Source organism: Aulonocara sp. 'chitande type north' Nkhata Bay, linkage group LG23, assembly GCF_057382095.1.
Source record: "Aulonocara sp. 'chitande type north' Nkhata Bay isolate Kocher_YH1m ecotype deep benthic linkage group LG23, A_spYH_male_GT1.1, whole genome shotgun sequence".
NCBI lineage: Eukaryota > Metazoa > Chordata > Actinopteri > Cichliformes > Cichlidae > Aulonocara > Aulonocara sp. 'chitande type north' Nkhata Bay.
Genome location: NC_141365.1, coordinates 31611247 through 31637793, shown reverse-complemented (window position 1 = coordinate 31637793; position 26547 = coordinate 31611247). Strand labels below are relative to the sequence as shown.

Genomic DNA, 26547 nt, shown 5'->3' with positions numbered 1-26547 from the left:
GGCCTTACAAAGAAGTTGCTCTATTGGATGGAGATCTGGATCACTGTGGAGGCAGTTTGAGTACAATGAACTCATTTTCATATTCAAGAAAGTAGTTTTAGATGACTTCAGCTTTGTGACGATGTTTGAACAGTGGTCTGTTGGTACCAAGGAACCAAAAGTGCACTAAAAGCATCACACCCTGACATTATACCACTTAACAGCAGGTTGAACCATTCACACAAAGTAGGATGGATCTGTTTTTGTTATTTACACCAAATTCTGATACTTTCATCTGAATTTCACAAATTTGAGACTGCCAAGAACAGTCAATGTTTTTACAATCTTCCATTGTCCAGATCTAGAGAGCCTGTGTGACATGTAGCCTCAGTGTGGTCTTCTGCTGCTTCAGAGATGGTCTTCTGCATATAACAAGTGGTTATTTGAGTTACTGTTGCTTTCGTATCAGCTGGAAGCTGTCTGGCTGTTCTCCTATAATTGTTGATATCAACAAGGCACGTTTACTCATGCAGAAACATGTTGAGTTGCTGCCATTTGATTGGCCGAATAGATATTTGGATTATCAAGCAGTTAAACAAGTGTACCTATTGAAGTGGCCATAAGTGTGATTTTTTTCAGTAGTGTTAGGTGGTCTTTACATACACTGTCAAAACCAACCAATGACAATATTCACAATCATATGCATTGCATTACTAGATTCTAATTATTAATTAATTGACGTGTGTATATATCTATTTAATGTTGCAGCCATTGTTGACTTTAAATATTTACATAATGCTCAGCAGGGTGATAATAATGCAACTGATGTGCAAAACCAAAGCTTCAAAATAAATAGTATGGAATTTAAAGTACAGTAATTGCATCTGAAAAATCTGGAGTGTGTAGAAATACTGAAATAATCATATTTCGGGTGGGGTGGGGGGGGGGGGGGGTTGTGCCACCTCACGCCCCCCTTCTACACACGCCTCTGACTAATCTTTAAAAAATGTCAAATTGTATCATTGTATATTGAAATTATAATTATTTTACTTTGTATATTTTACATTTTTTCTATTGTTGTATAGTAGTAATGGGACTAATAAATGCTATCTTATCTTATGACGTGTAAAAAATTGTATATGAGCAAAACTTAAGTTAGACCAGTTCAAATGCACAATAATTTTTTCCAAGCTTATAAATGGGACGTGAACGCAAATGTTAAGTCATGTTTGTGTTCGCCATGTGGTTTGTGGCGCATGTAATGGTGTTCTGGTAGCACCGTAATTACCGGGAAGATAGCGTAACTGGGCATCTATAAGTTGTCATAGGCATCCCGCCCTCCCATCGGCGCGTGCTGGTCTAGTAAATGAGCGCGTCACTTCACGCTCCCGGTATCCAATCAGCGCTGTCAATGCAAGTCGTTGACTGTGGCGATGTATGTGTTGTGTGCTGGCTGCTACGAGCGAGGCTAGACAGGCAGTATGGCGGAGGAGAGCAGTGTGTACGAGTTAGAGGGTCTAGAAAAACAATTGCAGACTTTGTTTAGCCGCTACTCAAGCGATGAACTCCGAGGCGACAGCGAAGCGTTCTGCTTTGACTTTTGCAAGGTATGGAGCCGTAGCTGAAGTTAGCGGCGTGCTTGTTGTCAAAGATAAGCATATATGTTAGCCGACTCCCCTCCCCCAGAACTACTAGTTACACACGGCTAGCATTAGCGGCTAAGCCCGTTATCATTTAGCTAACTAGCAGTAGTCGCTTTAAAAACAAGCATATTTGCGTGACAAACAGCGTGTCAAGTAATCCGAGCCCGCATACACACGATTTTAGCAAAACATGCGAGCCACTTAAGCAGTGATTTAGTGACAGTGCATGATTTCAGGCTGACTTTGCTAATCGTATGAGCCAGCTAGCCCAGAATTTTCTTGCAAGTTAGCATGGTTGTACGCTGAATGTTTACTAACTACCCGCTGGTCAGGATTTTGCACGATTACACTACGTTTTGGCAGCGATTACGCTGAAATTGGGTTAATATTTGTTATCCTGTGCTGTCGGGCGTTTGTTTTACAGCCCACCTTTCACAGCAGTGGGAAAATAATTCCTGCCATCACTAAATGGTCTCACAGTGGTTGCATCTTATGCAAAAGCGCATTGGAATGGCAGTAACTAATAACCCTGCACTGTTAACAACAGAGAGATAAAATCATGTTTGCCCAATTACTGACACTAGAAATAGCCAGGCGTACTACTTCCTGTTGACAAATCCCAGCTGTAAGCCATCCAAACTTTAAAAGTAAGCATTAAACGCGTGACGCATAGGCATATGTAATTTGACTTGATTTCTTTGGAGCTGAAGTTGGGGTGCTAGAGCTTGGGAGTATAACAAAATGAGAAGTAATTATTGCACCACATATTTTAAAATGATATCACACATGGTATTGAGTTTGTTGTTCATAAAGAAGGTGCCAGACTCGGGCTGTCATGCTTTGCTAACATGGTTACATTTAGCTTAGTAGGGAACTAATTGTTGCAGTTGGATGAGGGCCTAAACCAGGGGTGTCAAACTCCAGGCCAGGTTGTAGATATCACCCTAGGTCAACACACCTGAATCAAGTGATCAGTTCATTACCAGGCCTCTGGAGAACTTCAAGACATATTGAGGAGGCAATTTAGCCATTTATATCAGCTGTGTTGGATGAAGGAAACATCTAAAACCTGCAGGACACTGGCCCTCGAGGTCTGGAGTTTGACACCTGTGGCCAAACTAAACACTGGCTGAGGGTTAACACTTCACTGCGTTCCACTGGAGATGAGCTGGATTTCCACCATTAGAGGGCAACATAAGGATTAGGATGTCATAGGTCAACTGTAAACAGATATTGTTTCGTGATGGGCCTGTAGTACATGTTCAAGTAAAAATAATCTAGGTAGCTGTCCAAAACACACAGATCTAAAGTATAACATGATATAAACAGATCTTTGTAATCGAGTGCGATTAGAAGCATCAGCAGTGTACTTGCGTTTGCACTCAAAACCTTTAAAAATGCCATATCCATAGAGATGCTGTGCAATTGCACTTTGTATTGTACTTTTGTTTAGATGTTGTTTTTGTCTTTGCAGCTGGTGGAGGAGTACGCCTCTCGCTGGCAGGTGCTCCTGCCTCAGCTCAGGATCCTTGAGATTGCTCTCTGCTATTTTGCGCAAGCCTCATCCTTCTTCACGTCAAACTGTGATCACGTGCTCCGCACACTCAGTAGCCTGGCTTTGTAAGTACCCAGTCCTACCTAAAAAGGTTGCTTTCAGTCTTTGCTGATCTAAATACCTCTCACAGATTTGCTGTGATTTTTGGTTGTTTCCAGGCTGAAGTTTTCTTATCTTATAAGTAGTCTGGATTATTTATAAGTGCTGTTGTAGCTCGTACTTACACTATATAAGTCAGAGGAAAGCAGCACCTTTGTTTCCCAAACATCCCTCTTTTCTGGATAGTTTTGCTTGTAATGTAGACAAAGCCAGACACACATAGTTGGACACAAAGTTGAATTGTTTATTAACGACACAGCTGCCTCTGTAGCATGGGCATGGTGCGGTTATGAAAAGTCTGACACGGAGCAGAAAACCCGTCCCTACCACAGAAACAATCCCCTTCTACCACCTATGCAACAATCATGTAAAAGATTACGGAGAATTTACAAATGAGAAGAAAAAAAGATCTGCCAGGTGCTCAAAATAAACCTCATACGCAAACTCTAGAACAGGCTTTTCTCTGCAGTACGCCATATAATAAAGACTCATAAATATACTAGCGGCCAAATATATGTTTTCACACATTGGTCAGAGTACTCGACTCCAGGGACACTACGCCCAGCTGAAAACACTTCTCACAAGTAGAGTTGCCTCGTTTATATTACGCGTCAGACCAAAGTATTGGAGGAAATTTGCAACATAGCATACCACGTTGCGCCAACGGATATGTGGATGAACCGAACAGCACATCCTTGTATGAGCTTAATGGAGCGCGTCATTTAAGACTGCACACTCTTCAGTCGATGTTCGTAGACAGGCTAGTTTCCTGACGATCATACAAGACCAGTAATGATAGCCGGGGGGCCTCAGGAGGCTTTTGCGTGACTGCGTGGGGTCATTTAGTTTGTGTCACTAAGGGATAGCACCTTGTAATTTATTACATTTTTGATTATTTAATTTGAATGTAAAAAAATAAAGAAATAGTACTTTCAATTTGGTGATTAAATAAACCAGTGACTTGATTTACGGAAAATACACTATGTTGTGATATACACTGTTATGGGGATAAGAACGACGTGATTTTGGTCTTATCAGTACAACCAAGATGGAAAGTAAGAAAGCTAACAGCAGCTTGTGCTAATGCAGCTCTGCATGACTTGTATCTAGAAATTTGTCATTGGATCTCAGCTGTATTGGCTTAAACTGACATAATAAGCACTTGACCTGAGCAGTGTGTGACCACATTTTGCACAGGCGTGTGGTCTGCTGGTGCAGTGTTTGCTGCACTTGACAGACTAATTTCACTTTGTGTGTGGGCAGTGTTTCACACAGTGCGAATTGTCACACATGATCATGAGTCATTAAAAATATAATCTAATCACTTCCTTTCATACTCAAAGGTTTGAAATGGCTCTAAAATACACAATAAATATTAGCCTCATCTTTTGATTGTTTCCTCTGGGTTTTTAATTAATTCTTTTTAGTTTTGGAGTAGTCAGTCCTTCTGATTATATTTTCTTCTCCTGCTTAAATAGCTTATAAATTAACTCAGTGCCATCTTCAAATGAAGGAAAAGAGACAAAATTAAGAGGCATAGTTGTTTTTAAATAATGATTAGAAGAGCACTGGTTTGTGCACATGTAGCTGGAGCCCTGCTCATTTCCTATTCTCCTAGTGATCAAATATTGATGGTGGACCGCTGCCATTTCTGTCTGGCTGCTATAGACTTTTCTCAGTTTCTAGTTTAAGAGAAACATTTTTAGACATAAATAATTGTTATCTCGTTAAACAACCACTGTTAATGTTAAAGATGGGAAGTGCTGATAGCATTAATATTACTGTTTTATTATTAGCCATAAGCCAGTTCCTTAATGATAGCTTGGCAGACAAATAATATGGGTAATTGCTAATAGTTAAAAATCAAAGGTTAATGTGTGTACAGGCCAAATTAACATTTAGGATAACTGTTTAATACTTCAGTATTGTTGAAATAGGAGCCTTACTGACCTCACAAAGTTCCTATTAAGACCAGGGTATCAGTTTGCTGTTCCAAGTGTTCAGCTGCTAGTGAGGGGAAGGGGCTGTGTGCCTGCCTGTCTAGTAAGGGTGTGAAACAGAGCCTCAAATGTTATCGTGGTATTTCATAGGGCACTTTGATATAATGATATACATTAAGTGACGATATGAAAACGTCTATCGTTTCATATTACGCTATCGTTTGCTTCGTGGTGTCGTGGTGCCGTAAATATTGCTGTTTACGGCAATATTTTTTCCTCTTTTTGATGGTCACTGTAGTGGCTCTATTAATTTCTTAAAGTTCTCTCTTTCTCTTATATTGAAAATAACCACACTACAGACGGATAAACGACTGTTTTTACGCATTGTTGTTAGCAACAACTACGGTAAAGCCAGCGTGTAGCTCCGCCGTCTGCTTGTTTATTTTCCACATAAACCTTTCACAATAAAGCTGAAGGTCCTTTTGAGATTTTTCAAAATAAACTGAAATAATGAGAAACAAAAGGACCAATCAAAACAAATCGAAGACCTTATTTCTAAATGAGGGGCTACCACTGTAGCATGGACATGGTTTGGTTATGAAAAGTGTGACACAGAGCAGAAAACTGTACTATGCGAATTATGCAGGAAACCGGTCCGCACCTCAGACTCAAACACGACAAACCTCGTCTACCACCTATGCAAGAATCATGTGAAAAGGTATGGAGAGAGTTTATGGATGAGAAGCAAAAAAAGAGCCGTCAGGTGCTCAAAATAAACCTTAGACTCAAACGTTAAAACAGGCTTTCCCCCACGTTGTTGGGAGGATAAATATCTTATATCGGGATATGAGGTTTTGGTCATATCGCACAGCTCTAGTATTTCAAGAAAATTATTAGAATAATTATATTTCTTGAAATATAGAAAAAAAAAGGTGATATATAAAAATTGTTTTATTGCTACTCTCAGCTTGCAGGCGGTGGCATTTTTAAGTGTAAGTAAATGAAGGGCCATTTCCATCCTTCTCTTCCAATGAGCTTGCCATTGTTGACACACTGCCTAATTTGAAGTGTGACTCTATTGCCACTTGGTGACAGCAGCAGTATTACAGCTCAGTAGCACAAGTCAAATGTAAGCTACAACGTAGCCTGGGTAGTGTTTTTAAGTAAAAGCATAAAAATAACTCCTTAACACTTACACTCAGCTGCTTAGAGCCCTGCTTTTCCACCATGTAGCGGCATCAGTAACTTCCATTTTCCATTTGCTCTTCCTGTCATATGTAGTGCAACTAGCATGTGCTCAAGTGATGCTCTGGAGTCAGCTGTTTACATTGGGTCATACCTTCTGCTAGTATCTTCTCCTTTGTAGTCTGATTGTAGTCGATAGTGTGTCTATTGATTTTTGCTTCAAGTGGCAAAATACTAGGGGTGCAACGATACACAAAATTCATGGTTCGGTTTGATACTTTGGTGTCACGGTTCGATATTTTTTCGATACAAAAAAAGTTCATGCCTTTTTAATTTGTCATTTATTAAAATTACAAATGTATATTTTAACTCAAAAGTACAGTTTTTAAATTTAATGTTGCTGAAACAACAAAATAATAAAAAAAAAAATCTATCTGATCAAGAAATCACTCATCTTTGGAAAAGAGAGTTTATTACAGAGAAGTGGCTCTTTCCAAAATAAAAGCTATACTAGACGCTTCTTCTGGGCTATATTTCTCAGCAGCATATTAAACATATCAGGTCCCCATAAGGAGAATCATGTCCTAACGGCTGTTTAAATGACTCAGGTAAAGTTTGTAGCATGCGTGCTTGTTGTTTTTGTCTGCTTCCACTTGTCTTTGGGCGATCGTGGCTCAAGAGTTGGGAGGTCACCTTGTAATCGGAAGATTGCTGGTTCGAGCCCCGGCTTGGACAGTCTCGGTCGTTTTGTCCTTGGGCAAGACACTTCACCCGTTGCCTACTGGTGGTGGTCAGAGGGCCTGGTGGCGCCAGTGTCCGGCAGCCTCGCCTCTGTCAGTGCGCCCCAGGGTGGCTGTGGCTACAATGTAGCTTGCCATCACCAGTGTGTGAATGTGTGGGTGGATGACTGGATGTGTAAAGCGCTTTGGGGTCCTTAGGGACTAGTAAAGCACTATACAAATACAGGCCATTTAGGATGATGTCGGCGTAAATGTGCCGTCATATTCGTTGTGTTCCCTCTAGTGCTGTCAGCGTTTACCTCATTAAAATGACATTAACACCATAACGCCGCAAATCTCTCTTAACAAGTTACCGCGGATCGCCCCATGTGTGGTGCTGGACTGCGTCAACACGTTAATGAGCAAACTGTACTAACACTCTAGTTCCCACCATTTGAGTATTGCGTGGCACTTCCGACATACTGTTTTACTTTTGTCCATAACGCGGCTTATCTTGGTTTTCAAGCTTCACATGAAAACCAAGATAGTTCCTAACGCCAGATCTGAATGAGGGTGGGGAAGGTTCTATTTCGGGTAGCGTTGAGGCAGTTGCCATGTTGCAACGAGCTTAGCTTCTAGGGGTGGGTTTTTATAATCGATTTATCGATTAAAATCGATTCTGGCTTCTGGAATCGATTTTTTTAATATGAATTTATTTTGCCCGAAATGCCAGAACCTCAGGTGAAACCCCACAAAATGTCAACAACCACCAAACAGCTAAAACAGTGAATGAGAGCAGGAACACGGATTCTACACAAAGACGTAAACACAAAGCGCGGACCGCAGATCAGAATCAGTGAGATGTCGCCTTTCTCACCCGACGGGACAGACACGGTCGGGGCTGAAAGAGCCGACAGGTCGCTGATTCTGATCTGTCGGCGGGTCCGCGCTTTGTGTTTACGCCCTTTTTGTGCTTATTCTAAAGCTGTTAGTTTTTATCTCTCTCCAAACATTATTGACTGAACCAGCAGCAAAAGAAGATCCAAACTACGCTTCACATAAACACCGTCATGAATTCACTCTGACTTTTACTGTTTTGCTTCCACCACAATAAAAATCACACTTCATGCAGCGCTTTCTCTCTCTCTGTACTTCAAGAACAGTTTCCCGTCTAAAATCTTTTTTCTGCATTATTCACTTGCTTGTTACGCACAAGTCTACCGGTGTTTACAGGCTGTCGGCCACTGTTTTTTTTCCTTTTACATACTTCCGAAAAGAAAACCTAATTTCTGCTGTTCAATACTGAAAAAATTTAAACTTTTTAAAATTATGCAAAACGCTTAGCCATAAAACCGCTGTAACATCAGAGGTAATGTTCATAAGTTGATTAATGATTTTCTCTCGTTTTTGATGTACTGCAGAATATTTTTATAAAATCCCAGGCCAGGAAAATCACCTTCATGTTTTTCTGTGTTTTATCTTCAGCTACTTTGACACAAAGGCATCTGCTATGATGCTTACACATTTGATAAAGTCTTGTGTGTGTCAGCTTCCTTTTTATAGATACAAAAATATGCAAATGTATTGATCTGAATTATAATATTTCTGACTGTCAAAATTTCCCAGATTCAAATCGAATGAAATTGAATCAAATCGAATTGAATCGAATCGTGGATCGAATTGATTCTAGAAATCAGTGACGATACCCAGCCCTATTAGCTTCTGTCTTGCTAGCTTGCGCTGCGCTCAGTGGATCTGCACTCGACAGTGCAGGCTAGGCGGAGTAGTCGAACGCAGATCCACTGAGCGCTCAACACAGACAGCATCATCAGAAGAAAAGTTGATAAAGTAAACAAAAATTTGTATTGTTTGATACATATGCGTACAGAACCCAAAGCACTTTATCGAATGGTTCAATATCAGTAAGAGTATTGTTGCACCCCTACAAAATACATATGTTGTTTTCACAGAAATAGTTTTCTTGCATATTTTGCGAACTTGTGCTTTGTTGGAGGTTGTTGAAGAAACTCAATTTTCAGGTACGGAATTATGATCGGAGATTGACATGCAGCTCCTGCTCTCAAACGTGCCTGGGCTAGTGTTGTTGTTATGCATAACGGAGACGATAAATTCATGATATTGCTATAGCAATATACGATATGGCATTCCTAGGTGTTATTAGGGATGATGTGAAATGGCACAGCACTGAAGTTTGCAGCAATCCTGTGTGAAGTTGTCATTTGGAAGAGGCAAAGATGGCACTGTTGGTATAAATAGTGTTGTAAATAAATGACTCTAATCTGACAACCCTACGTGATATCTATACTGTTTGTGGTACTTACGGTACATAAATACTAGGGGTGCAACGATACACAAAATTCACGGTTCGGTTCGGTTCGATACTTTGGTGTCACAGTTCGATATTTTTTCGATACAAAAAAAATGTTCATGCATTTTTAATTTGTCATTTATTAAAATTATAAATATATATTTTAACTCAAAAGTACAGTTTTTAAATTTAACCCTAACCCTTGTGTGTGTTTTTTATTTTGACAGCAAATGCGCACCTGCGGACCACTTATGTGCAGCCCTGGTTATTTAGCTTGTCATATTGCAGCCACAGAAATTCTTTTGTCCATGAAACCATAAAGCTGCACTTTCTTTTTGCCTTATAGTCTGATTTGTCATAACTTCTCCGTTTTGTGGTAAGCTTTTCTTTGGCTGTCACTTCTTCACCCTGACCTGTCTTATTTGGCTCAGCAGAACTAAATTATATATCTGTCTGTGAAGGTCATCGTAGTCAAATATATATCCTGCTGCTTTTACACACGCACTCACATAAGCTCAGCGATTCTCTGCGCGATCAACCTCTCACATGTTTAAGCTGCGTGAGATTTCACTTGTCATGTTTGCATAGTAAGCTAACAATTAATAAGACGATGTCAGAGGAATTGGTGCGCAAATTATCATCACTCACAGATCAGTGCTGTCGCTCTCTATACACAGTTCGCGCGATTGCAAAGTGAAAGCAAAAAAACAAGCGCAAATTCAAACGCGATTTCAATATGTCACATATTGACAGTGGCTCACCGATGCCAATGACATAATTACCCAGCTACATTTCCGAAAGAATGCAAAAGCATTGACATATATTTTTCCTTCCTACAATCCGGTTGTTCAGTGATGACGCGACGAATCCTACTTCCGGGTCTAAAGTAGTCTGCATTTAATATGGCTTTTGTGTTGTTAACATGTTTAATGTTATGTATTTTCTTCTATTTAATCTCAAAAAGCTCCTAAAACAGTCAGTGATCCCTGTTGACCTCCCTCGGCTTTTATTACCGCTAATCATTTATTTAAGCTCAGTTTTTAAAACCTTAGGATGTAACTGCAGCCCAGCCCATGCAGCAGTATATGAATGACTAACCTCGTATTGTGGATGGATTATCTCAGTTGTTCTCCTGGCTAAAGTTTGGTCCTTTTACAGCATCCTGCCATGCGATTACATTTGTTCCTGACCACCGAGAACACTCACGTTAACTTTTATCGAGTGGAAAAAAAGTTAGCTTGTTTATATTATGCTAACATAGCTGTGTCGCTAGCGGTCACGTAGCACATCATTATATACCAGCTAGTCCAACTTCAGTAACCCTACAAACGTCACTGCTGTCTTCATTTATGCTGGAAGTGATAGCAGAGCTGTACGTTTTAATTTGTTTCCAAAACCCCGCAGTCAGGACATGCTATATTGTATTTAGATAGAAGCTAGCGAGCTAACTCCCTGGTAACTTCTAACTCCGTTAAATGTCATAAATTCCGTTTTCATGGATGCCTGGATGTTAAACTCAATTGTTACACCTGGTAGAGCAGAACGCTGATCATTTTATTAAAGATGAAAGACTTTAGACAGTTTTTCAACTCTCAGTAATGCCATAGTGATCGTTTGATATATGGACCTGCAGCGGAGTTTAGACCCAGACACGGCTAGTGACGTCAGACTGAACAACCGGGCAGGGCAGAGATAGATTTTGGTACCCTGACTGGGAAAAAATCGCTAGCCCCGGGACGTTGGGCTAGCGATATTGCGAGCCCTGTATCTGATTGAGGAATCACTCATCTTTGGAAAAGAGAGTTTATTACAGAGAAATGTCTCTTTCCAAAATAAAAGCTATACTATCCGCTTCTTCTGAGCTATATTCTCAGCAGCATATTAAACAGCTGTCTAAATGACTCGGCTAAAGTTAGTAGCATGCTTGCTTGTTTTTTTTCTGCTTCCACTTGTCTTTGCACTAGGATGATGTCGGCGTAAATGTGCAGTCATATTCGTTGTGTTCCCACTAGTGCTTTCAGGTTAATCTCGTTGAAATGACCTTAACGCCACAACACGGCAAATCTCCGTTAACGAGCTACCGCCGATCGCCCCGTGCATGGGGCTAGACGGCCAACACGTTAACGAGCTAACTGCGCTAACACACTAGTTCCCACCCATGCAATTGAGCATTGCATGGCACATCCAACATACTGTTTTACTTTAGTCCATGACTCGCTTACCTTCAGGGTCATATGTCACATGAAAACCAAAATAATTCCAAACGCCAGATCTGAATGAGGGTGGGGGAGGTCCATGTTGCAAGGAGAGCTTAACTTCTGTCTCGCTAGCTTGCCCTGCGCTCTTCCTTCTGACGATGCTGTCTGTGTTGAGCGCTCAGTGAATCTGCGTTCGACTACTCCGCCTAGGCTGCACTGTCGACCCTAGGCGGAGTAGTCGAACGCAGATTCACTGAGCGCTCAACACAGACAGCATCGTCAGAAGGAAAGTTGATAAAATAAATTACAAATTTTGTATTGTTCGATACATATGCGTACCGAACCGAAAGCACTGTATCGAACGGTTCAATATCGATACGAATATCGTTGCACCCCTAATAAATACAGTTACCACTGAGTTTTCAACATTTGGTATTGAAACTTATCTGCTCTGGTGGCATCTCTATGCTCAACAAAGTCAAAATTTAATATATTGACACTAGGGATGTACCAATTTGATAACTCAGCCGGATATGTTCCAAAAGCTAAATTGGTGACAACAGGCTGATCTTTTCAGTTAACTGTTCAGTGTTTTACTACATCACACATCAGCAGCAGTGCACCAGCTGCTAGCTTGGGAGCAAATGTGGCATGGAGAGAGCTAACAGCAAAGGGTCGGCAGTTTGGCGTTTTCTGCACGTTTGTAGTTTTTGAGGTATCCGTAACTGGTGAAGTAGGTTGACACGACTAAAAAGCTCTCACAAAGATGATTTCCCTTTTGGCGTTTTCACACATTTTTTTTTCCACACTTATTCCCAACTAGTCTAACACTTGTTGGGAAGCTTTTATCACCCTTGCAGTACCAAAGCATTGTAAGAATATAGGCTTATTACTGATCTAATTGACAGTTAAAAAGTACCGCCAGACATCCATCTTAAATTGCTGAAAAAGCTTTAATGTTTGCATAATACTCGCAATTCCTCCTTTTGAGTTGTTCATCATTTCAGAAGCGGGCCTTGTTTAAAAGGCTCTTGAAAATGCACATACATAACGTGACACGTTACACACTATTGATAAAAACCATTAATTAAAAATTAGCCACATATGAAGTTAAAATACAGAAAATCCTTTGTAGTTCCTTAGTTTCAGTGTAGATGTCAGCATCTTAATTATGGGTGTTTGGTGGCAGCTTTTATGGAAGTGAAGTAAAAATTGTTTTCATTGCTTATTTTTGCTCATAAGCAAATTTGCAAGCCAAAGAAAGCATTAACATGCTGCCAGGTCACTGACCTAAATATTAGGGGTGCAACGATATTCGTATCGATATTGAACCGTTCGATACAGTGCTTTCGGTTCGGTACGCATATGTATCGAACAATACAACATTTGTAATTTATTTTATCAACTTTCCTTCTGACGATGCTGTCTGTGTTGAGCGCTCAGTGAATCTGCGTTCGACTACTCCGCCTAGGCTGCACTGTCGAGCGCAGATCCACTGAGCGCTCAACACAGACAGCATAGTCAGAAGGAAGAGCGCAGGGCAAGCTAGCAAGACAGAAGTTAAGCTCTCCTTGCAACATGGACCTCCCCCACCCTCATTCAGATCTGGCGTTTGGAATTATTTTGGTTTTCATGTGACGTATGACCCTGAAGGTAAGCGAGTCATGGACTAAAGTAAAACAGTATGTTGGATGTGCCATGCAATGCTCAATTACATGGGTGGGAACTAGTGTGTTAGTGCAGTTAGCTCGTTAAAGTGTTGGCCGTCTAGCCCCATGCACGGGGCGATCGGCGGTAGCTCGTTAACGGAGATTTGCCGTGTTGTGGCGTTAAGGTCATTTCAACGAGATTAACCTGAAAGCACTAGTGGGAACACAACGAATATGACTGCACATTTACGCCGACATCATCCTAGTGCAAAGACAAAAACAACTAACTAACTTTAGCCGAGTCATTTAGACAGCTGTTAGCACATGATTCTCCTTATGCTGCTGAGACTATAGCCCAGAAGAAGCAGATAGTATAGCTTTTATTTTGGAAAGAGACATTTCTCTGTAATAAACTCTCTTTTCCAAAGATGAGTGATTCCTCAATCAGATACAGGGCTTGCAATATCGCTAGCCCGACGTCCTGGAGCTAGCGATTTTTTCTTTCAGTCGGGCTACCAAAATCTATCTCTTCCCTGCCCGTCGGGCTATTGTAGGAAGGAAAAATATATGTCAATGCTTTTGCATTCTTTCAGAAATGTAGCTGGGTAATTATGTCATTGGCATCGATGAGCCACTGTCAATATGTGACATATTGAAATCGCGTTTGAATTTGCGCTTGTTTTTTTGCTTTCACTTTGCAATCGTGCCATTCTTGTATTTTGCTCGTTTGTGTTGTTGTGTTTGCACATCTCTGTTGCTTGTGGGGCTCGCACACAAGAATTTCACTCGCATGTGCTGTGCCAGTGTGCCTGCACATGTGATGTGACAATAAAAGTGATTTGATTTGATTTGATTAGAGAGCGACAGCACTGATCTGTGAGTGATGATAATTTGCGCACCAATTCCTCTGACATCGTCTTATTAATCGTTAGCTTACTACGCAAACATGACAAGTGAAATCTCCCGCAGCAAGCTTAAACATGTAAGAGGTTGATCGCGCAGAGAATCGCTGAGCTTATGTGAGTGTGTGTGTAAAAGCAGCAGGATTTATATTTCAGTTCTGCTGAGCCAAATAAGACAGGTCAGGGTGAAGAAGTGACAGCCAAAGAAAAGCTTACCACAAAACAGAAAAGTTATGACAAATCAGACTATAAGGCAAAAAGAAAGTGCAGCTTTATGGTTTCATGGACAAAAGAATTTCTGTGGCTGCAATATGACGAGCTAAATAACCAGGGCTGCACATAAGTGGTCCGCAGGTGCGCATTCGCTGTCAAAATAAAAAACACGCACAAGGGTTAGGGTTAAATTTAAAAACTGTACTTTTGAGTTAAAATATATATTTATAATTTTAATAAATGACAAATTAAAAAGGCATGAACATTTTTTTTGTATCGAAAAAATATCGAACCGTGACACCAAAGTATCGAACCGAACCGTGAATTTTGTGTATCGTTGCACCCCTACTAAATATATCCATCAACCCTTTATAGTTCATCACGTCCCTCAATAACAGAGTTCCTTAGAGCCACACAGATAGCTAGTTTACTCGGAATATCCAGATTTAAGTTTTAAAGTAGCTTGGAAATGAGCATTTATTCCTTTGATTTCTCCACAGGAGTGTTTTTGAGTTGCTGCTTTTCTTTGACCAGAACGACTTCTATCAGGAGCCACTGAAACACTTTACTGATACATTCCAGGTGAGAATAAAGAGCTTATTATCTTCCCAATAGAACAGTGAATGCATGTTTGTCAAATCTGATTATGTTCATTATCATTCATTTCACTGCATATTTTGTTGTCAGGGCACTCCATCATTTGGGCTAGACCTTTGCTGCTGTACCTAAAAAGTTATTTTGTGGTCCCATCTTTTATGTACTCTGTGGCACGATAGCGCAATTAAGACACTTTTGTGTTTTTTCTTTATTCTCCTCCAGGAATGTTATTTGGCTCTTGCAAAGCACCAGAATGTTCACTTACTTCAGGTGGAGCGTTTGGTTCAGGGCGGCGGGCCTTGGGCCAACCCGACCGTACAGGCAATCCTCAGCGAGTCCAGTTTACCTCAGAATGACGGTCAGTGATGTAGTTATTATTTGTAGAAATGCTAATACTGGAGTAACTGTAACACACCAGCTACCTTTAAATTTTAATCAGCTGTCTTTTAAAAATTAAAAGAAAAATTTATAATACCATACTTTGTTTTTTTTTTCTTAATTAATAATAATTTCTCATGTTCTGTCAGAAATCAACCATTTCATTTGCTGAATGGAGGAAAGTTAGGCTTCTGCTCCTCCAGAGGCCATTGTAAATTCTTAATGCTGTCTGCAGGTTGTCTAACATAAAACTGTGTTATCTATCACTGGTTGTTCTCATACAAAGTAAAACTCTGTTCTGACTTGGCTTTCCTTCAGTGGATGGATACATCAGCTCTCAGCTGCCGGTGTTCTTTGAGCTTCGCGTGCGCTACCTTTTATCCTGTGAGCGTATTGCTGAGGCTATGGCCCTGGCTAAGTGTTGTGCTCGGCATCCCAACACAGGACAACACTTGTTCTTCCTCCAGGTCTACCTCACGTGGCTTTACAAAACTTCACAGCATGACTGTCTACATAAAGAGGTGGGTAGAGTGCAGTAATAAAATACTTTTTCCTTCCGTGTAAACTTACTCTGTGGACATGCTTGTATTATATACGTCTTTACTAAGACTTGCCTGAACTAGAAGTCATTTTCCAATGTTTTTTAGGTTGCGGATCTTAATGGTAAAAATGCAGTGCACATCATCTGTAACTTGGAGTTTGAAGAAACGGATGAGTTACTGTTAGCTCTCATCACAGCCTTTCTGTCCCAGCAGCTCTGGAGGGGAGATATGTACTATTTGTGGTAAGTAAACAGTATTATAAACAAATAACTTTTTCAAATTTATTCTAAGTGAGGGCTGTTCTACAAATATTACAGCAGGCGAGTTATTTTTAATGCAATGTTTACATCCCTACATCTTATTATCAAGAACAGATTTTACTTCTTTCTCCCCCCCTTTGCAGTGATCTTGTGTTCTTGTGGACTAAACTTCATACTCGGTTGAACACATCCAAGCAAGTTCTTCTAGAGGAGACTCGCCAGCTGATGCTGTCTGCCACTAATGTCAACTCGATCTTCCCGTTCATCAGATCCATACTGCAAGAAGTTAGACCATATAATAACACGTTAACTATAATAATATTATATATATATTCATGGAGATGAATATTTAACTCCTTTGTTTATATCTCATTAGGTTGGAGACGATGGTATCCAGCTTTGTGTGGAGCTCTGTGCTAATGCACTGAAGTCTTGTCTTCCCTGTGATACCCTCACGAAATCACTAATCTACAAAACCATTGCCGGCCTGCTACACAATGATCTGGAGGTATGCCGGGCGTGTGCTCTTCTCGTCTTCTTCTTGGAGCGCACTGTTGAGTCCTACAAGATGGTCTACCTTCTTTACATGCATCCTGATCAAGAGTACGACGCAGAGTACAGCTCTATTGGAAATAATGTTCGCTTTGAAACGCTACAGGTTGGGCATCTTTTTTTTGTGTGTATATATTAACAGACTGAAGTTTATTTTAAGAAAAGTAAAGTCTTAGTAGTATAGACATTTCACTTGTGGAAATAAATATATTCCTGTATCTGATAAATTTGCACTATTCTGTTTCTTCTTCCTACTTCTATTTATTGTCATAAAAGCTAGCTATAAGAAGAAATCCTTGTCTTCCAGTAGTTGAATGGCTTGCAAATAGCTAAGTGGTTAAAATACAAGTCTACAAAGTTCTAAATCACAGTGTCAGATGTAGTAATTAGAAAATTATCCATGTGTGTAGAAATGGTGCTAAAAGACTTCATTCTTTTGTTCTCTTCTCAGGTCTTGAAGAAGGATCTGTATTTTGATCCAGAGTTTTGGAACCTCATTGCTTTGAGGACCAACTGTTTGAAGCTGATGAATGAGAAAGTGGTTAGTGCTGCTCTTGAAGAAATCATGGAGGACAAATGGATTTCAAACTACTGCACCAAAGACTCTGCTTTCCGATCAAGTGTGTTGGCATGTCAGAAAGGAAGTAAAAGTGTACTTCAGGCAGAAGCTAAAAAGCGGCATCATAAAGAGGATACGAATGCTGCATCAAAAAGACTAAGGATGGGCACAGGAAAAACACCAGTAAATGTTGATCACAGTGCAAAGAAGAAGGGCAACCAGGGGTCAAGACCTTTGAAAGAAAGATCTGCTGAACCTTTGAGGCGCTCATTTTGGCAGCTAGACAGAATACGGGACAGTGTAGGCCAAGCTTACGAACAACATAGACGCATTACACGGTTGTCTGAAAAGAATCTCCCAAAACGGAGAATTAGAAAACCAAAGTGGCTCCTAGAAGACTCGGGAACTCTTGAAGAGAACGTTCCCCTGAAGGTCAAAAGACATGGGTTAAAACATGACAAGCACCATCGATCATCTCTCAGATCAGAAACGGGTCGTATCAGGAACCATGCCAAACACAAATCTTCAGTGAACCTTCAGTTAAATGAAAGTGAAGACATTAAATACCAGAAAGGGTTTTCTTTGGATTGTTCTAAACCAGATTCTCCTCCACAAGTAATTCTGGAACTTTCGCTACCAGACAATGAACTTGTGGGTGCGTTTAATGAAGATGTTTGCAACCGAAAGAGAGGGTTCCCACAAGTGCTTCTTTACAAACCTACTGTGAAGCTTCCTGCAACATCACCACTCGTCAAGACTGTGCATCGTAACAAGGTGATTCTCAGAGCACGGGATCCATCCATATTTGTCCAGCAGTTGCATTGTTATGCAAGGCGGCAAAAAGGAAAAGGAAATGGGCTGAATATTCACAGCTCAGTATCCACAATCACACGGTCATCTGTGCACGGTAGCCCTCCAAAAGATCCGCTTTGTGGAGAACCTGCCACTGAGACAAAGGATACAATTGGCTTTCCAGCAGCAGCAGTTAAACATAGAGGGTCCTCAGTTGGAGAAATTCAGACTTCTGTCTCAGGAAAGATATCTTCAGTAAGAGAGCTCTCTGAGAAGTCAGCTTCTGAAATGGGAGATACCACAGCGTCTTCAGCATCAACAGAAATTCCACGTTTAGATGAAATCCGCGAAGTTTCCACCATTGCTTCAGCAGAAGAGGCCTGTGAAGAGCCCACTGTTGAAATGAAAGTTACTATTGCCTCGAAATCCACGGTTTTAGGCAAAGCTCCAACAGCAAAAGATGTCTCAAAAACTGAAGTTTCTCAGACTTTAATATCAGGGAAAAAGAAAGTTACTGACAAAGTCCACCCAGTTTCCAATAAAGGGATTGCTTCCAAGTCTAGGAATGCTGATCGTGCACAGTCACAGTGTCAAGATAGAGAACAAGAACTTAACTCTTTCCAGACCGAGAGTGAAGAAGGCAAAAGCGATGTTTCTGTGATAGATCTCACAACGGTTTCACCTAAAGATTCAAGAGGACATGTGCCTTGTAAAAGTGACTCAAGTTGGGGAAGAAATGAAGCCGCTCTAAGGAAGTTAACCAAAATTGAGGCTTCATGTACAGACCATGACAGTATAAGTGACATATCTTCGCTAACACTAGTAACAGAGATGGTGACTGATCTTCCCCCTGGGCACCTTACTCAAGACCTGGAGAATGAAAAAGAGCGAACTCCAACCAATAGTGCCTCCAAAGACTCTAGAGTTGGAAGTAAACCTAAAAATCCTCAAAATATACGGACTACCTCCAGCTGCTCTTTACAAGAACAGGAGGCCTTGGAAGTTGATGGGACAGTGCAAACTCAGGATGGCAGTTTAGATACATGGGAGAACAGCGAACTTATGGAAACGCCACAAGAATCGGAGGAATCCAAGTTGGAGTACTGTTGTACCTTCTGCAAAAAGGATTTCAAGGGAACTCGTGTTGTGGCACATGCAATGTTCCATTATCGTAAAGATGAGTGCATGTTCTGTGGAAAAGTATTCACGGATGACCTCCAGGCCATGATGCACCTGTCTGATCATATAGAGAAGCTAAAGAGGATTAAAGCTGAAGAAAATGGGGTGCCTGACACCAAAGATGTCTCAACACTTAAACCCAAAGCTAAGATGGCAAACACATCTTCTGGGAGTCAGAGTAAGGGGAGACCAAGGAAATCAACTGCCTGTCCTACATCAGTAAGCCCACCACCTGAAAGCAGAAAATTAAGATCCAATGACAAGCCTGTGGATGGTTCATCTTCACAAGAGAAACATAACACGTCTAAGCACCTTAATAGTAAAAGTCCTGTTCACAAAGTAAATGGGCATATCGACAAAAAGAAGGAATTTAACAGACAGAAAAAGGATGTGGAAGCTATGCAGATACTTGAACAAGATGCAAATATAGGCTCTTCTGCAGCAAACAAAAAGTTGGCCTGTTCCACAGAAGATAAATTAAAGGTGAAAGCTACAAAACAAATTTGGAAAGTTGTTACAGAAAAAAATACAGAGCCCCAAGAGAAAATTAGCTGTCCCGCAGATGGATGCTCTTTTTTTACTGACATTTCAAAGAACCGTGTTGCACTTCTATACCATGCACTCGATGATCACTACGGTGAGCTGAAACCTTTAGAACTGGCGTTCCATGTCGGAAACAATAAATGTAGTATTTGCATGAGGGTTTTATGGAGTTTCGAACATTTTCAACATCATGTTGAAAGACACAGATGGAGTCCAAGGCATCCTTGCCTTCATCAGGGTTGTACTGCCAGGTTCAAAAGCGGAATGGAAATGAGACGCCATGCCAGGAAGCACAGTCCACTGCAGGCAGTGTGCTGCCTCCCTGGATGCTCTCATTTATTTATTTGTCTTTGGGCACTGAACCTTCATGAAAGAGAACACTATGCTTCAAAATCTACTAATTCAGACAAAAACACAAATGCACAAACAGGCGACAAACTTGATGATGCATCAGCTGGGAGGCAGCAGCAGAGTTTGCCAGATAGTCTCACCGCTGCAAAGAAGACAGAGAGTGTGAAGACTGCACTAAAGTTACCAGAACAGGCAAGTCAAGAGTTGTTGGTAAGAATACAAGATAAAGCTGCTCCTCTCTCCATCAGCAGATCATCTTTGATAAAACAGAAGTTGAAAAAGAAAAACGAGAGCAAGAATTCAAATGTATTGAAGAGTCTTTCCAACAAGGAAACCTCTGCACAGCCTACTGATTCAAGTAATAGATTAAGGCATAATTTGAGAAAAGGGCAAGTAACAAGTACAGCCCTGATGGCTCCCAAAATTCACAAAGTTATCTCATCATCATTGTTAAAACACAGCAGCAAAGTGAGGCATAACCCGAAGCAGAAAAAACAAATCAAAGTAAACACAAAAGGTCCTAAAAAAAGAGGTCGACCACCCAAGTTAAATAATGCAATGGATGATGAAAAGATTAACGCTGGTCAAAAGGGTGAAATGGTGAAAGAAAAAACTGCAATGGCCAAGGCTCAGAAGAGCCCTGCCCAGCTTCAAGAGAAAGCTGTCAGTGCAATGGAGAGTAACAAGCTAAACAAAGAGAAAAGTCAGCAGGTCCAAGATGGAGGCGAACGTAGAGCCATGTCAACCAGCAAATTGAAGAAATTGGTGGGCAAGGAGATCAGAAGGAATTATGTCCAACTAAAGTCTTCATCATTTAACAGTTCAAAACCATCAGGCATCACCAACTCTGGAATTAAAAAATACAGGTCACTAAGAAGATGGGTTAAAATTAAAAATCATTCTGCACCTTCAGATCTCAAGAAGACAAAGAAGATTGCAAACAGTAACAACAATGAGACTTTGAAGAAAAACCCAAAACCTGCCTTAAAAAGCCATGCCACATCCAAATCTGCTGTCCCACAAGTCGAGGCCAAAGGAGCCGCAGTAAAAGGTTTTGCTGATGATGAAGTAAAAGTAAAGGTGGAAAACAAAGACTTGACTAAAAAGGTTACTAGTGACTCAGAGCTTTCTGTCCCAGCTCCCTGCTTAAACGTACCTCCCACCACTGAGAAGGCACGCAAGTTAAAAACAGAGGAAAAATCAAAGAAATCACTTGTTATAAAAGAAGACAAAAAAACAAGGACTGCTTCCTCAGACTCGAACAAGGAAAAGAAGCACAAGATGGTAAATGATGAAGTCAACACGGAGACTGTCAGGAGGGATTCCCAGACTAGAGAACCAGCCTTAATACAAACTGTTGAGTCTAAATCGGAAGTCCCACACGTTGAGGCCAGAGCAGCAGAAAGTTCTGCTGATGAGGGAAAGGTGAAGGTGAAAAACACAGATGCGACACACAATGGCTCCTGTGACTCTGTGCCAGCTAACGGCTCAGGTGTTCAACCCACACCACAGAAAGTGCAGAAACTAAAAAGGGAGAAAAGGTCAAAGAAATCAATAGCAACAAAAGAAGGGAAGACTACTCGAACTGCTTCTTCACACTCAGGCAATGTAAATAAGAAGCACAAAAATATTAACAAAAGAGGGAACAAAAAGTCTGTCAAAGCAGATCGCAGCAAAATGTCTAAAGAGAAAAAGACGGCAAAGTCAAAATGCATTCAGCAAAAGGGTGACTCGGCAGAATCTGCTCCTGTTGACGAGGAGGGAAAAGGAAAGCAAGAAGACTCAGTTGCACCATTAGACAGCTCAGTTTCCTCCACACCTGCTGCTACTTGTGACATCCTACATGAAAAGACTTGTCTACCTGCTGCGCCTGAAGGAAGCAAGCCGAAGGTAACAAATAAGGAAAAATCCCAGAGAAAGAAAGCCCTAGACCCCAGTAAAGCAGATAAGAAGCGAAAGCGTGTTCAGAAAGATGACGCAAAGACAGTGAAGAAACATCGCAAAGACAATGCGGCTCAGTCAGCATCTAAGAAGCCTGCAAAGTCTAAATCTGAAGTGCAACCGCTTGCTGAGGCCAAAGCGATGACTGATGGGAGCCCAGTGGGTGATGGAGAGAAACCTTCTGCAGAAACGGCACAGGCTACAAATAATGGACCTGGATACTCTGTGATAACAAATGGACAGATGTCAGGTGACGCTGAAGACACAAAGGCCTCTGTGTGCAAGAACACTCTTGCAGAGTACAGCAAAAAGCCGTACATGCGTCTGCCGCCTACAGCATACCTGGATGAGAAGTACATCACCATGCCAAAACGAAGGAAGGATGCGTTGTCTGTCCTGGTGTCTCAGATGAGCAACGATTTAGAGCAGGCCTGTTTGACATCAGCCGTGCAGAGACAACGATGTGCCAACTGTTTTGCCACGTTCAACAGTGTCGAGGAACTGCAGAGTCATCGCCAGCTGCAGAAATGCTCAGACCTCTTTGGATTTGACTCCGATGACGAGGGTGAGTAAGCTGTCTTGGCTACTGATGGAAATCATACTCTTAAGTTTTTATGCAATACATAGTGGTCCAAATCAGTAAAAAATGGTGAAAGAGAAACATGCTTTTCAGTGCAGAAGTTTATAAACAGTCTGTGCATAGTCATAACAGTCTGCTGCACATACAGACAAGTGTTTAAAGAGTAGAACAAATGAGTTTGTCTATCTAAATGGTATAATTGAAAAGAGGTGCTGTGGGTGTGAGGTGTGTTCTAATAATGTTTCTTGTGTTTTATTGATGCCAAAGTTCAAATATGTGAATTTATTTATATATATTAGAGTGACAGAGCCGTAAGACTTTTCTTGCGTTCAGCTGACACTATCACTCACTTTTAGTAAACTGACTTAAAGAAAAATGACCTGGGTAAACTTTATTTTTATTTTTTAACAGCCCTCTGTATGTTTAGTATTATTAAAATTCACGGTTCGGTTCGATATTTTTTTCGATACAAAAAAATATTCATGCCTTTTTAATTTGTCATTTATTAAAATTATAAATATATATTTTAACTCAGTAGTACAGTTTTTAAATTTAATGTTGCTGAAACAACAAAATAATTTTAAAAAATCTTTGGAAAAGAGAGTTTATTACAGAGAAATGGCTCTTTCCAAAATAAAAGCTATACTATACGCTTTTTCTGGGGTATACTCTCAGCAGCATATTAAACATATCAGGTCCCCATAACGGCTGTTTAAATGACTCGGGGTAAAGCGTGTAGCATGCGTGCTTGTTGTTTTTGTCTGCTTCCATTTGTCTTTGCACTAGGATGATGTCGGCGTAAATGTGCAGTCATATTCGTTGTGTTCCCACAAGTGCTGTCAGTGTTAATCTCGTTAAAATGACATTAATGCCATAACGCGGCAAATCTCCGTTAACGAGTTACCACGGATCGCCCCCGTGCGTGGGGCTGGACGGCGTCAACACGTGCGTGGCACATCCGACATACTGTTTTAGTTTTGTCCATGACGCCATTACCTTCAGGGTAATGCGTCACATGAAAACTAAGATGGTTCCAAACGCCAGATCTGAATGAGGGTGGGAGAGGTTCGGGTAGCGTTGAGGCAGTTGCCAACCGAAAGCACTGTATCGAACGGTTCAATATCGATACGAGTATTGTTGCAGCCCTAATATGTATGTATGTATTTATTTAAGTGGCTTTTTTCCCAAGGCTGATTTAAGTTTGTGAGGGGTTTTTTTTTGTTTGTTTTTTATAAAGAGCTGCATGGTGCTTTATGTAGTTATTGTAAGGCCAGGATGTTGTAGGATAACATTATTTTATGATTCTAACATAATTTTCTCTCTCCTGTTCTTTCCTCCTCTTTGTAACTTTAAGGCATCGTGTTTAATTGAAGTGAAAAGAACTGAGGCTTGGGATACAACACCTGTGGACCTACATGGAGCCCAAGGATGGATTGTACCTCAGCAGATTAGTGCACTCTGAATGGCTTGCTTGTTACTCTGTGCAAAGACTCGTGCATCTGGAGATGCACAGCAAGAACTGAAAGGCTTACCGGATTTCTGCTGTGGGGTGTTTCTAAAGAGTAAGGCCCGAGAGCAGCCTGATCTAATAGCCAATCAGTGCAAACAGCTACTGAACTGAATCCCAGTCAGTTTGTGAGAAGGAGAGATACTGAAGTGCCTGCTCTGGAATTGCCATGCTGTTTTCCAGCTGTTATACCTGGTTTGGACGCTAAGCATTGTGGGTTAAAGACAATGAAAGCTGTTGAAAGCTGTGAAAAAACAAATAAACTGACAAGGCTGTTGCTGTAATAAGGATACATATTTTTCACAGTAAGCCATAAAATATTATTTGCTTTTTGCACTCTTCTCATAAAATTTCTCAGTTAATTTGTCCCACCCTTGACTGGTAATGGTGGGAATATACAGTGAAAGAATCCTTTGCAAGTTCATGCTGATTTAACATGCTAATTTAGACAGAGTCTAATCTCTAAAGTTGTAAGATTGTGGTATCAAAGTCCTCTTTGAGAAGTTTTTATTGAATATTTCTTGTTTAAATACTAATTGTATTTCTTATTAAAAAATGTGGTTGATTAGGTCTAAGCTGCTTGACCTTACCATGAGCAACCAGTAGGAGTCAGTGCTCACCAATCTCTTAATCAGTTAAAAGTTTTATGTTTTGGTTTTCTTTTGGCAGTGAATTCAATATTCTTTGCTCTTTTTGCAACATAAAAAGCTGCTCATGTTCTTTAACACTGTATGATATAAAGAAATTGCTTCATTTTCAATCATATCTGGAAAACTGAACCAAGCAATAACTGAGACCCACCAAAATTTGCCAGTATCCCACTAATTTATTGTTGGATTTGGTTCTTTATCATAGTTTGTTTGTAATTCCCTGACAGTTCAGGAACTGACCCTCTGGCTTCTATTTAATCATGTAATCGTAATTTTTTTTTTTTTTTTTTTTTTAAACCACAGAGACATTTTTGATTTCTTTATTAGGATGAATCTTCTCCTTCAGAGAGAAACAGAAGCGGCAGGAATAAACAGTTTAAAGTGTTACTGGGAGGCCAAACCAGTCTTTTCTCAAGCAGCAGCAGGTTATATTTATTTGTTTTATTTTCTATCTTTTGTAAATATTTGAAGAGTTTCAATGGCTAATTATATAAGGGGATATTGGAGCTGGGTTTATATTTTGTTCTTGAAGAAAAAAAATAAAACTTATTTCAAATCGTGTTGATTCTGCTGGTCTAATATATGCGAGACATATTGCCTTTAAATTAGAGGAAAGAACTGCTTCCTCCATAATTATGAAATGAAATACTTTACTGCTCTGGATAAAAATATGACACAGACGGTAAAGAAAATATTACATTATGTCCTGAATGGAATTATAGTATCATTTTTACCTTTTTGCATGCCTTTAAGCCCATGTTAATATTAAAGTTTCAAATATTTTCATGTGTTTCAAAGGTGTGTTTCTACAGAGTGGTACGTAACATGGCTATGCAATAAATCATATTGCAGACTGTCATGGTCAGAACAGCCTAGTAAGATATTGGCTTATAGTGATATGACCCTCATCTACAATAATTATATACATCCATTCGCTTCCGCTTATCCTTTTCAGGGTTGCGGGGGGCGCTGGAGTCTATCCCAGCTGTCATAGGGCGAGAGGCGGGGTACACCCTGGACAGGTCGCCAGTCTGTCGCAGGGCCAACAACCTTCTAGTAGTGGGTTGAACTTCTGCCTTCGGATTTGTCCTAATTCTTCATGGCACATATTCAACAAGCTGGAAACATTCCTCAAAGGTTTTGGTCCATATTGACATGATGGAGTTACACAATACATCCATGATGTAAATCACCTGTTCTACTACTCCTCAGAGGTGCTCTGTTGGTAACTACTAACTGTAGGGATACAGTGAACTCAATGTCATGTTCACGAAACCAGTTTGAGATGATAATGACAACATGATGTGTTATCCTTTTATAAGCAGCCATCAGAAGATGGGTACACTGTGGTCATAAAGGAACGGACATGGTCAGCAGCAATAATCAGGGTCTCAAAGTGTATCAAGACAATATTGCCTATAACCGTTACATCAACAACAGCCTGGCACCAACAACAGTGCCACATTGTCCTTTAAATCACCTTTCATCTTTCAGCAGGCATCTTGACCATCGACATGGCTTTCAGTTGTTGTGACTGGCCACTTAGAGGTTTGTGTTAACAAGTAGTTGGATAGTTGCTCCTAATAAAGTGGCAATTTGCCAATTAAGGAGTCAAACATCTCAAGAAGACTCCCAGCGTTGGAATTTGGATTCAAAAGGACTCTCAATGCAAAACCAAAAATCTATCTGCGAGATTATGGGACCA

The 26547-nt window shown here is 40.5% G+C and overlaps 1 protein-coding gene across 2 annotated transcripts; it reads left to right on the top strand.

The window, feature by feature from the left end:
- Positions 1-1419: 1419 nt before the first annotated feature.
- Positions 1420-25402, top strand: LOC147302215 (uncharacterized). 2 transcript variants are annotated; one of them, XM_086282719.1, is made up of 10 exons: positions 1420-1586; positions 3097-3242; positions 14912-14993; positions 15231-15366; positions 15705-15907; positions 16034-16170; positions 16332-16473; positions 16565-16846; positions 17192-22670; positions 24040-25402. In XM_086282719.1, the coding sequence occupies exons 1-10, from the start codon at positions 1461-1463 to the stop codon at positions 24054-24056; spliced, it is 6750 nt and encodes a 2249-aa protein (XP_086138845.1). In that variant the 5' UTR covers positions 1420-1460; the 3' UTR covers positions 24057-25402. The 2 variants fall into 2 exon arrangements, with proteins under 2 accessions (XP_086138845.1, XP_086138846.1); XM_086282720.1 differs by lacking the exons at positions 1420-1586; positions 3097-3242; positions 14912-14993; positions 15231-15366 and having other exon boundaries at positions 15710-15907; positions 16034-16049; positions 16142-16170.
- Positions 25403-26547: the final 1145 nt, after the last annotated feature.